The sequence below is a fragment of the Oxyura jamaicensis genome, chromosome 2, assembly GCF_011077185.1.
Source record: "Oxyura jamaicensis isolate SHBP4307 breed ruddy duck chromosome 2, BPBGC_Ojam_1.0, whole genome shotgun sequence".
NCBI lineage: Eukaryota > Metazoa > Chordata > Aves > Anseriformes > Anatidae > Oxyura > Oxyura jamaicensis.
Window position 1 is genome coordinate 25704968 of NC_048894.1, and position 12816 is coordinate 25717783.

General features: G+C 36.7%; 1 protein-coding gene across 2 annotated transcripts in view; it reads left to right on the forward strand.

Annotated features, from left to right (window-relative positions):
* CASD1 (CAS1 domain containing 1) overlaps window positions 1-12816 on the forward strand; it is a 33119-nt gene that overhangs the window by 8274 nt on the left and 12029 nt on the right. Inside the window, exons 2-10 of one of the 2 annotated variants that reach the window (XM_035316239.1) lie at window positions 988-1084; window positions 1677-1797; window positions 3374-3418; window positions 5556-5618; window positions 7254-7298; window positions 8924-9047; window positions 10476-10690; window positions 11731-12156; window positions 12558-12647. In XM_035316239.1, the coding sequence (XP_035172130.1) occupies window positions 988-1084; window positions 1677-1797; window positions 3374-3418; window positions 5556-5618; window positions 7254-7298; window positions 8924-9047; window positions 10476-10690; window positions 11731-12156; window positions 12558-12647 (1226 nt within the window). The remainder of the gene's footprint in view (window positions 1-987; window positions 1085-1676; window positions 1798-3373; window positions 3419-5555; window positions 5619-7253; window positions 7299-8923; window positions 9048-10475; window positions 10691-11730; window positions 12157-12557; window positions 12648-12816) is intronic. The other variant, XM_035316240.1, reaches the window with a different exon arrangement.

The window sequence follows — 12816 nt, forward strand, 5'->3', positions numbered from 1 at the left end:
GATAGAAAATCCTCCCTTCTTTAGAATTACTGCCTGCAGGTTACAGTGGAGTAAAAGAGCAGATTTGCATTTATTGGAAGTCAATTTTTGACAGGAAGCACGAAGTACGGGCTGTGGCACGTAGTTTTTTCACAAGCTAGCACAGGTACTGGGGTTTCATTCACCACTGTTTTCCTGTTTGTTGTGCTCTGAAAGGCCAAGTATGATAAAAATGTTGGAGGGTGACTCTTCTTGCAGTGAACAGTGCTCAACTGCCTTGAGTTTATGTGGCAGCAGAATCAGGCACGTTTACTGGGAGATAGTCACTGATTTCATAAATGAGGTATTTTATTTATGTGAACTTTTAAAAGGGACGTGAAATCACCACCCACAAAGTGATTAATTGTAATTAGTGTAGAACTTCTGGACTGGAAATGGTAGCTGCAGTTCAGAATCATCAGCAAAATCTTATGTAAATGTTTTTTGTTTTGCCTGTTAACGCAGCATGCAACTTCAGCTGTTCCAAGCTGACAGCTGCATCTTAAACAAGGAGAAGTAACAGACTTTCTTACAAGTTCATTTTGAGCTCCATGTTCTGTACAATATGCAGTGTATGGTAATTCTGTGTAGAAAGTTAAAGAATTAACAGCTTAATATAATAAAATTTCATATTAATTTTTTTTGGACAGTAGATAACACAGCTGATCGGCATCTTTAATGGAAACACCGTGCTAGGTTACAACTTCTTTCCAACGGCAGAAATGGGATCATGAACATTTTGTGGACAGAGGAATATTTTACAGAGAAGTGTGGTGTATAATAAGGGAGAAGGTGATTTGCAAAAAATTGTGCAAGACTTTTTCATAAGTTAAATTTGGTTAGTGCTGTTGCTTGCTTCCATTCCTTTGTGATTCAAATATTGTCAGATTTATTTATTTATGTTTAGCAGCAGTGGGGTTTTGTGACTTTCATGTGTCTGAATTCTAATCTTAATTTAATATTTTAAAGGTGATGATTCATGTGAGCATCTTCTGTCCAGTGGAAGATTTCTTGGAGAAAAAGTATGGCAGCCCCACAGTTGTATGATGCACAAGTATAAAAATAGGTAAGGAAGCTCTTCTTTGGTTCATCTGCCTGGAAAGAAGAGTAGTAATTGTTCAACTGCAGTTGAAATTGTTTCAAATGTTTTTTTTTGATTTATGGCTAATTATCTAGCCTTTCACAAATACACAATATTCATCAGAAGAAGATTTTGTTGTTGTATATTATTTGTGTATCTATAGTGTATACCACATTTGTGCTTCTATACTAAAAGACAAATAAATGTTGTTGGTAGTAGTACTGATGTTTGTCATGAAGAGCCATCAGACAGTGCAAGAGATTGCATAACTTTGTATGTCCCTTTCAGATTACTGGAAGGGAAAATACTGTCCTGATTCATAGAATCCCAAGTATCTAAATGTGTACTAAAAGTAATCTTCCCTTGAGGAATTGTATGATTTGTTTTTTTCTGTTAAAAAACTGTATGCAAATTACTGTAAACTTTTCATTATTTCATCATATTTAAAAGATTTACCATTCCTTAGAGCTGGATATAATATATACAATTCTCTATAATGTTCTATAGATTTCTCCGAAGATTTTTTTTTCTATTATAAATTTCCCGTAACACGAGTCTTGCTGTTTTTGTTTTACAGTGAAGCAAGAAATTGCCTCATAGACAAACATATCGTGTTTTTAGGAGATTCTAGAATTCGACAGCTATTCTATTCATTTATAAAAATCATAAATCCACAGGTCAAAGAAGAAGGAAATAAGGTGAGGTGGTTTGTTTTTGTTTCTTTCTTACATTCCCAATTTACCTCTTCTTTCTTCTCTGAACTTTAAAAAACAAAAATAATAACAAAAATCATGCAAGAAATCACACTGTTTGCTGGGCTAGCCATCAAGAAGAAGAACCACAAAATGGCATTCTGGAGAACAGCAAGATTAGACTAAGATAATTGTTTGAGTACTAATGAGATGATTGGAAGTCTGAGAAATGAACTGTCAAGCTTGAAAGAAAGCTTGCGGCAGTCAGGGAATAAATAAATGAAGTTGACTTCTCCCATTGCAATTTAGGCTTTGTATCTGGCTTCTTGATGAGAAAATGATTGTTTCATTGTGTGTTTTGAAAAAGTAGTAATTTATGGTTTACAATTTGTCATCTTTTATGTCAGTTAGATTGCTGAGGTAATCTGCTCATAAAATTCCTTGGGGCAATGACAGATTTCCAGGTCTAACTTGAGGCTAAAACTAAAAATAGCTTCTGGTCTCACCTTTGTTTTGATAGCTGCTGCGGAGATTCTTACACAATGGAGAATGTAAACTACAGCCTGCTGTAGTGGAAGCAGTAGGAGAGGATTTAGCTGTACCACTTGCTGAACAGAATACCAATTTACATTGTTATATCATTATATCATGCTTCTTAGGTCTCTCTTCTTGGGTGTATGTATATATGTGTTGGAAAAGACACACTCCACTTCTAACTGTAGGTGAGATTTGTCAGTTAGTTAGTACTGTGGTTTAGAAATGCAAGCTGGCACCTTGGCCAGTGGACAGCATGCAGTCACTTTGACTCCTCAAAAGAAGACATCTGACTGATGGAAAAACTTTTTTCTCTTTTTTCCTAGTCTGTTAGTTAGGTCAAAGTTGCTGCCTAAAAATGAGGATGAATTCAGCATCTGTGAGATGTTAGAGTGCTATAATTAATTTTAAGCTGAGAGGTGTCTTTTGTCAAGCATTTATAAAATCAAGATCTGTTTGTGGAAGAGAAATATACTTGTAATTTTGGGCCAGGGTGGAAACTGGTATTTTACTTTGTATTTTAAAAAGGGGATTGTGTATGCTTTTAGGGGTATCTGACTACTTCCTTTCTAATCTCTTCCAATTTCACACAGAAACTTAATGATATAACCCCAGCTTTATTTCTACCTGATATAATTTTATTTATTCTTTAATTAAAACTAATTCATTTTGTTTATACAAAGAAGATAGGCAGATGAAGGCTAGGGAAAGGAAGTGTAAGAAAGGAAAGACAAAAAATAAAGCTTAACTTCTCACTTTGGGAGGCAAAATTTGGGAAAATAGTTAATGGTACCTTTGCATTGGAGTGAACAGATAGACTTTGGATGAAATCCTACCAGGACAAAAAAAAAACAAAACCTACACTCACAAAGTTATCTAGGAAATAATGTAAACATTTTGCATGAGTATACTGACAAGTTTATACAAGAAAAATCCTTTTTCACTACTTTGGGTGAGAGCAAATTAACATATGAATGTACTTTTTTTCCTCTCAAAGGTTGTTTTACTTTGTTTGTATTGTGGTGTTTTTTTTCTTTTCTTTTGGCAGCATGGAAATATTCCTTTTGAAGATAAATCTGCTTCAATTAAAGTGGTAAGCTTTTATCTGTCATTAAATTGCAAGCCATAATAATATATATATAATTTCATACAAATTGCAGTCAGAGATGGATTTTTCAAGTTTCCACAAGTGTTGAAAAGTAAAAGAAGTTTTAGAGTATCAACATTCTTTATAGATCTTGAATAAAATATGTCAGAGTGTATCTTAACACATTATATTTTGTGTAAGATTGAGAGACTTTGGCTTTGAGTACTTGTATTGAGTGATAGCTTTGGGCATTAGCTCTGGAAGTGTGTGTAATTTTTCTTTTTGTCAGATCTTGTAAGTTGGCCTTTCCAAGAGTATTTTTTGCCAGGAAGCTTACTCATTCACAACTGTAGGAATATGTATGGGACTAACTTACTTGGAGTGGTAGTTGCAATAACTGCCATCAAGCTCTCTGTGCTATCCAAGTATCCATGCTAACAAGTATCCTTTCCACTGTTTCTGCATAGAGAAATAACCACAATGTTGTTTACAATGTGGATATTAAAAATAAATAAGTAAAAACAAATACTTGAGGGTAGGTTTTACGAAGGGCATTGTCGTATTCTGCCCCAGCAATTGCAATGGTGCCCTCAATAGCTTTTTCTCTTCCCATGACAGCTGTCAGTAGTGCTGGCACTCTGCTAGTCATGTATATGTTTATCACCTGGAGGCACTTATTTCTCTGTTCATGAACACCAAAGAAGCAGTGTATTTGCTGAGTTGTCTGCAAGTGAGTTTTCAGTACCTGTTTGTGTACGTGGGTATGATTAGGGTACGGAATAACATCTTAGGATGTGAGCCTGTGGCAATTTAAGCCTACTCTGTCCCATTTTGTTGCTGCTTACAGCATGAACACAGGAACATACAGTAACTAGCCCTGGTAATGCGGAACGGGCTGGTTTGGAGTTGTTTCAGCCAGAAGCTTACCTTGTAGGGTTTGGTTTTGGTCAGGTCTAATGTGGCTCATCATGTGATTATCTGAGTGCTGGTATGTTAGGGGCAGAACACAAAGCAGATTAAAGTGCTAATGGCAATGACATTTATATTGGCTTAGGCTGGGGCAGAGCTACATCTTTAAAACTCCTTAAGGCTTGGTAGGTGTCCAGCCCTCAAGGTTTCAGGAGGCAGGTTTGGGCTTCTGGGCGATGCCTGGGTAGTTAAGAGTATATTTGTACTCTGCTGCTGCAGGAACAACACTGCTTCCTTGCTTGGGCTCCATATTGTTCCTGACATTTTTGGCATCGTAGGTGAATTTTTGCATTCTGAATGGCTGTGACCCAGTGACCTAAAGTGGAAAAGACTTGACTAATGAAGGAGAATACCACTGAGCAACGAGTGGCAAGTTTAATTTTGCCCTTTCTAGTCATAACACTAACCATTCTGTCCTTCAGATACTGCCTGTATCTCCCACAGATTCCTACCAATTAGTGCATTTACATTACATGAGAGAACTACTAAATCTTTAGGTCTGTGCAGGTGGAAGACATTTCCTCTCTGCTGGTAGAGTTTCTGTGTTATAGTTTCTGCATATGCAATCTTTGAGATTTCACTTTAATGTTTACTTGTACTTCTTTGGATTCTTATGCATCTGAGAAGTAACGAGATAGTGGGTAGCTTCAGATTTACCCAGGAAACATGATAGCTACTAGCCGAAATGTAGACTGTTTTTCTAGATGAAGGTTGGGCACTGTTTTTGACATCTCAAAAAATGAAAAATCTCTTGGTAGAAAACTGTGGGAAATTGAGCAAAAAGCAAGTTGTACTGAATAGGTTATAGATGTGAGCAAGTTGTACTGAATAGGCTATAGATGTTAGCCCTGATGGCATTGGAAACCTGTGAGGCCATTCATTTACCAGAGGCTGAAAGTTACCTTCTTGATGAAATCTTGCCTCCTGAACTACATATTTTTTTTATTTTCCATGGAGACTAATGCAGTCTGGCAGGAAAAAAAAAAAAGGGGGGGGGGGGGGCAAAACAGCATTGTCAGACTTTCCATGCTTACTATAAAGGAAATCTCACTTTGGGTTATGTGGTTTTCCCTCACAGTTGAATTGATGGCAATTAGTTATATTTTTGTTTGTTTGTTTGTTAGCCTAATGCTTGTCTTGATGCTTACAGATTACATCTGCGTTTGTTTTACAGGATTTCTTGTGGTATCCAGAAGTTAATGGCTCTATGAGGCAGCGTATCAAATCTTGGACCGAGGTTGGTATTAAACTGTTTATTTTAGGTAAATATTGCAGCTGACCTCTTTTTTTCATAAACATGATTATAATTACTAAGAGATCAACGACTGCAGCGTATGACATTATATTTAGTCAGTTATGTGCCAGAGATCTGAAATTTGACATGAAAAAAAGTGAAAGGGGCATGCTTGCTATCATATGTATTTCTTGGCATCTCGTGGTCTCCCATGGATGGCTTTGCTTGAGCCAATAAAAACACCAAAGCAAGGAGGAAAAAAAAATTCATAGGGGCAGGTTGATTCTTCCCAGTAGGAGCTGAAGGGGTTTTACTCTGATTTGGCAGCTGTCTTGGTCTGTGCTTGCTGTGGCTATGTTTTTCTGTTACCAGATGTTTTGATATTTGCATTACTTTAAGTGTTATAAATTGAAGGACAAAGGCAATTTGGAAAATTAAAAATGTCTTGATTTTTTTTTCAGTATTACCTGCAAATTATGTAGTATTTATTTTGTGTCTTATAGCTATTTTATATATGGTTGTATTATTCAGCGTAAGGTTATGTAATTCTGATAAAGAATAAAATGTTAACAGAATGGCAACTCATTTTTTTGTTTTCCTTCCTTTTTTGGACTCTGAGTAGCTTGGTTTTATTTAATAATGGCCAATGGTGATTCTTTTGCTACCTTATTTGTAATTATCTCAAAGACACCTTCTATCAAAACAGCTGAAGTTATCATTAATTTTTCTTTTTTTGTGATTACTACAAAAAACTTGATCTGTTCAAGCCTTGGTGTTGCCAAGGCAAAACTTGTACTGAGGAGGTCAGTGTTGTCTGTTTCCTTGCACTCTTCTATTTGTGTACATCTTACGTTCCTTGCATTAGGCATGACTTTCAGACCTTTGGGGCAACAACGGTCTTGTTCTTGTTCTGTTTTTGTCACTGGTTTCGTGGTCACTTTAATCAGTACAACAGATCAAACAGATGTTTGAGAATGCCAAGAGAGGAAAAAAAAAGTGTATTTCAGTAGTGTGACCTACAGTTTACTTGACCTTAGGAGGTGTTTAGATAGCAGTATAAATTAAAACTTAAAGCTACATAGATAATGATTTTAAGAGCTTATTTGAAGGGATGCAAGACACGGACTCCTCATGGCTCTTGAACAGAAGGCCCTTATTGCCCGTTTTCACTACTACATATACTTTCTCCATAGCCCCACGTGTTGTCCACGCACCCGATTCTGTCATACAATTGGTTAGAGACTCTTAGACATGTGCCTTGAGCCAGCCAGCAATTGGCCGCTGCCCAAAGCTCACCTTTAACACTGTAGCCAATTTACTTTATCTCCATCTTGCTCAAGTTTTTGTTTCTACTGCTTGTTTCCTTGTTATCTCTAATTCAGGGACGTGTGAAACAGCACAAAGCCACCTGTGAATTCCTTTCCCACGCTTATTGATGCTTTGCACTCTATTACAGGAAAATGTTGGTATTTCGCATGTTGATGTCTTTGTAATGTCCCTGTAACCATTAAATGATGGATGGACAAGTCAAGTCATAGTTATTTAAGATATGAGTCTTCATTAACCTGATCAGTAATCAAATTATAAATGAAATTTGAGAATATTTTAAAACTAACTTATTTTTACTTTGTGACTTAGGGTTCTGTGGCAAAACCTCATATAATTGTAGCAGGAGCTGCCACGGTAAGTTATACATATATGGGGTGTTTGAGTAAAGAGGGAAGTTAGGAGAGTAGGATAATTTTGTGCTCTCAGCTGGTTACAAGATAAAGTTTTTTTATTCCAACTTATAATAAAAATATGCTATCAATGAATTTCCTGCTTCTTGCTAGTAGTTCTGAAGTATCAGGTACATTTTATTACAGTACTTGCTTACTGGCAGCAATACTGGTTGATAAGCTTTGATTAGTTTGAATCGTAGGTAAAAATAGAAGTAACTTCATTCCAAGCAGATTATTCATGAAGAAAATTCAAGTGCTTGCGTACTAACTGGGATGCATGTTTAATAGACTGCGTCTTTTCAGGCACAAAATACTGCATTTGAGTATGGACCAGCACGGAATGCTCATTTTGGGTGCCCACATTTCTTTTAAACTGACATGAATAATTCAACAAAAGGAATTGCACTTCCTGGGTCTTGTTGCATTGGAAGTTTCCATCACTGCTATAGGCTGCAGCATCACAGAAAACAGGTCTGGCAAGGACAGAAGAGGTTACCTAACCCATCAGTTTGCCACGAGGCAGGATCTCGCTGTGCTTGACAAGAGTTTGTCTAACTAATTATTTAAAACTTCCAGTGGTGGAAATCAGATCTGGAAGCTCCTGAGCAATCTAATCTTCCAGGTGGAGGTCATGTATGTGTATGTAGACCTCCACACATTTCCTGAGGGATCAGAATTTTTCTGTTTCCTTACAGGAGAAAATCTCAAATTCTCTTCCTCTGTGGGTTCCACATAAATGTACTGCACTTTAGTAGTAAGATTAAGCCTAGAGTATGTCTGCTCAATCTTAGAATCTAGCATGTCTTACTAGCATGAGTAATCACCATATTTCACACAGAAGATGCTGTATGGTAGTATGTTGGTAGTATGATGCTGTATGGTAGTATGTTGGCACAGAAGACCAGGTTGCAAAACTGCAGGATTCTTGGCTAAATAATCCATTGTACTCATGGATGTTAGCGTGCCAGCATTTCTGGGTGGTAGAAGAGACACAAAGCAACAACATGAATATGTTGCTCAGCTCTTTATAACAAAAATGTATTTACACAAAACACACACACAAAAAAGGTTTTCTAGAGTTGGCCTAAGATAAATGTCCCCAGTTTTAAAAGACTTGTAGGAAAAATAAAGTGCTTCAAAAATCTGATGTATCAGAAATGTGAACATGGCTAATGGTAGTGTGGTAAGCTGCTAGCAGATGAAACTTTTGCATGACATTGGATTTGTCATTATTTTGAAACTTCTCTGTATCTGTAACTGACTCTGTACTCCTTTTTCGTAGCTTTTGATTTGGTCATGATACTTCAGTTTGGACATGTCTTATCTTAAGATGTCAAAGCTTAACAGTTTATAAATAGAAGTATTGTAAGCTGGAGAAACTCCAGCTAGTACAACTCAGCTGCTGGCTTATTTTAAGAAAAGGAGGTTGCTCTGAGAATGTCTCTCTAGTGCTCTGCTTTTTAAAACTTGACTTTATGTTGAATAGAATATGTTTCTTAAGATGTATGTAAAAATAGGTATTTTAGCTGTCTAGATTTATCTACTGGGAGACATACAGGTTCTGAATCTTTCTGTTTAATTTTCCAGTGGTCTATCAAGATTCACAATGGCAGCAATGAAGCCCTCACACAATATAAAATCAATATCACTTCAATTGCACCTCTTTTGGAAAAATTAGCAAAAAGTAGTGATGTTTACTGGGTCTTACAAGGTAAAGTAATGAACAGTTGGTAACAATTCATACTGTTGCTGTCTGAACCATTCTTTTGTAGAATACAGAGAGCTTAGCCCATACTGCTGACTTCCAGATTAAATATGTTGCTTGGATCCTTTTCTTGCAGCCATAACAAGGTGGCACCTAAGTAGTTGTTAGTAGTAATGGAGATCTTAATTCTCTCTCAGGAAAGTCTTTAGCCTTCTGAAATCTTAATTCCGTTAGCTCTCTCGCAGACTCAAGATGCCAAGAGTATTCTCACTGTGGTTTGCTCCATACATATCTCAAGGGAGTCAAGAACACAAATGCATAAAACATCTGCATTCCTGTGTATTAAACTCCTGGTTTATTAGCCATGGAATGTAACATTCGCATCACCTCAGTGAGAAATGTAAGCGTGTTTTGATGCCTGATAGTAATATACGTAGCTGTACCCTTAAAGTCACATCCAAGTTCCTATTAAAGATGCTTCTAGAGGTTGACATGAATCAACAAATTCATCTTTTCATATTACTTTCAAAACCACATTTATCTATAACTAAAGCAATTAGCTGTCAGACATGTCCTACAATTCTGTTGGTAAAGATCCAGTCCGTTTAATTAATCTCTGAGCTCTTTATGCTCATAATGGAATGAATAAGAGCAAAAGCTGTGCATGGAGCATTGTATGCATAGGCCTTGTACACACAGGGTTGTCTAGACTTTGGCTGTCCAAAGTAGTCCTGAGGTAGCTTGAGTAAATCACCTTCTAGCTCTCAGAGTGTGTTTTACCAGAGCTGTGAACATCACCAGCTTTTCATAGCAACCTAGCAATCGTGACTTTGATCCCTGTCTAGCTTAGTGTTAAGCTGTACATAGTCTGTGAAGCCTGCAGGCAGCTAAGTACTGTTCCAACTTGTGAAAAGCTGAGATTCTACCATCAGGTAAGCTGGAATCAACAGGAACAAGTGGAATATGCTTATAGACTATGTCTTAGAGAAATGAGAAACTGGTTTCTGTTGCAGTGACTAGAATTTTGAGGATTTTTTTCCCCTACGTGTTTTTTCTGCTGCCTAACTTTTCCTCTTGGCTTTGGAATCCCCCAGGTAAAGGTTCCATTACTGAGAAAAGGCATCAGCAGCTCTACGCTCTGGCATTATATGCTCTTTATGGAGCACAAAAACTTGGCAAAAATGAAACAGGCATTCATGTCCAGCCAAAGCTTTTTGATCTATTAGTACATGTGCATAACTAGGGAATGGTGAAAAGAGTATTTAGTCATAAGCAACTCTGGTTGCAGTCACTCATTCCTCACTGTATACTTTTTACTGTACCATTAAACAATTGTGGCTACCGAAATGAAAGGAGCCTGTGCAACTTGAATTAAATAAATATATTTCCGAAGTGGAAGATTAACGTGCCCATTATTTGTCCTTTCAAACTCAGATCCTGTTTATGAAGATATGCTGAGTGAGAGTCGGAAAATGATCACTAATGAGAAAATAGATGCTTATAATGAAGCAGCTGTTCGTATTCTCAACAGCAGCTCCCGAAATTCCAAAGCTAAAGTTAAAGTGTTCAGTGTATCAAAATTGATAGCACAAGAAACTATTATGAAGTCTTCAGATGGCCTGCATCTCCCTGAGTCAAGCAGGGATACAGTAAGTATTTTTAGCACTGGTCAACATTAAAAAGTATTAATTGTAAAAGAAGATCTCAGGTGTATGTTCTGAAATAGTAGGCAATAAGAATGAAGTGAGGACTCTCATTCTTCAGGAAATTTTGCTCAGAAGAGCGCAGTAGGTGAGAGGGCAGTCAGTTATACTGATGCTTAAAAAATGTAATATCTAACACGATGGTACCTAGTGGCTTTACAACTATTTTTAAATAGCTATATTTTGGACCCTGAGTGCAAACTTCATGCCTTCATCTGCATAAATGATTTAGGGCACTAACGATTTGTAAAGCAGTGCTAAGGAGTAACTGTGCCCACCTAGTTTAATTTAGAAAAGAGTACGAACAGGATGAAAAACACACAGTATATACCTTCCCTGTTGCATGGAGTGCCACTGACTTTGATCTTTATGTTATCTTACCACTACTTCTGTATGCAGTGAGGCCCTCAGAACTTTATCAGTTTGTCCTTTCTGTGACTGAGCTCTTCTGCTGTGTCAGTTTTAGTTCTACTCCTTTGCAGGTTTCAATTGCTTTCAAGTATTGGATGAACTAAATATCATCTCGCCACACATTTCAGTCTCCTTGTCATGTTTTAGACATTTTCGTTAGCCTGTGCCCTGAGGACGCTAAATTTGTGAGATATTTTTCATTTATGGTCCATGTAGCTCTTTATAGCTCCTTTTAGACATAAAGAGAGCCCTTCTGTTGTAAAAGTGAGAATCGTAGAATATCCCGAGTTGGAGGAGACCCACAAGGATCATTGAGTCCAACTCTTGGATTAATTAGGATTAAATTTTTCTGCTTACTTGAAGAAGCTCAAGGATTTACTCTTTGGAAGAGATGTTTTGCCTCTTAATGCTGAATGCAGCTAGGTATATTGGGGACTATTATGAACTTTCCCTTATATAATAAGAGAAAATTGCATGTTTTCTGACTATTCACAATCTATTTGAAGATTTCTTATGATGAATTTTTTTACTTTTAAATTAGAGATTAATCGTAAAACTGCCTATTTCTTTGACAGAATGCGATGATTCTTATGAATGTCTACTGCAATAAGATAATGAAGCCCATTGATGGCTCCTGCTGCCAGCCTCAGCCTCCTCTCACTCTGATACAGAAATTAGCTTTCTGTTTCTTTACTTTGTCCATTATTGGATATTTAATTATCAGTTTAATTCACCGGAATAATTATCGGAAGAACAAATCATGCACTGATCTGGAAATCGGAGAGGAGAAGAAACCTGCCATCAATACTCCTAATGTTTCTACTTTAGAGATGCTCTTACACTCCTTCTGCAAACTCGGTCTAATCATGACCTATTTTTATCTATGTGACAGAGCAAATTTTTTCATGAAGGAAAATAAATTTTATACACACTCATCTTTCTTCATACCAATCGTCTACATCTTGGTTTTGGGGGTATTTTATACTGAAAATACCAAAGAGGTAACGATCACGTTGACATCCTGCTTGTAATATTGTTTGACAGTTTGAGTGTAAATTTCTGATTGCTAATTATTGAAAGTAAAATTCTTAAAATCAGCGTAATTTACCTTCAAAAATATAAAGTTTGCATGCAATTAGATGTAAAATCTTTTTAAAAGCATGTGGGTACAAGTGCTTTTAGCCGTTGTCATACAGTCCATCTATAAGTTATTGTAGCTCGGATATGTGAGAATGTAGACCAGATTAGCATCTCATAGACCTGTGTCCGTTAGAAGGAAGGCTTTTGCAATTTAGACCTATTTGCCATAAAGTGGTTTATTGTTTTGAACTTTTTCTCCTCATTTTGTAGATGTTCGTTGTACTTTTTGGAATAGCAACACTCTTATTTTGTTTTGCATTAGACTAAAGTGTTAAATAGAGAACAGACTGATGAATGGAAGGGCTGGATGCAACTTGTTATTTTGATTTATCATATCTCTGGAGCAAGCACTGTAAGTGATTTGAAAATTGTGTTTTCAAGTGGGATTGGATTTCATGTGTTCAAGTGGGAATGCAATTTAGGCATGTTACTTCAAAAGGAAGATAGTGCAAATGTTTAACAGAATTGAATAGAGGGAATAATTAATACTATTGTTCCTGTAGTTTTATAAATGGTATTTG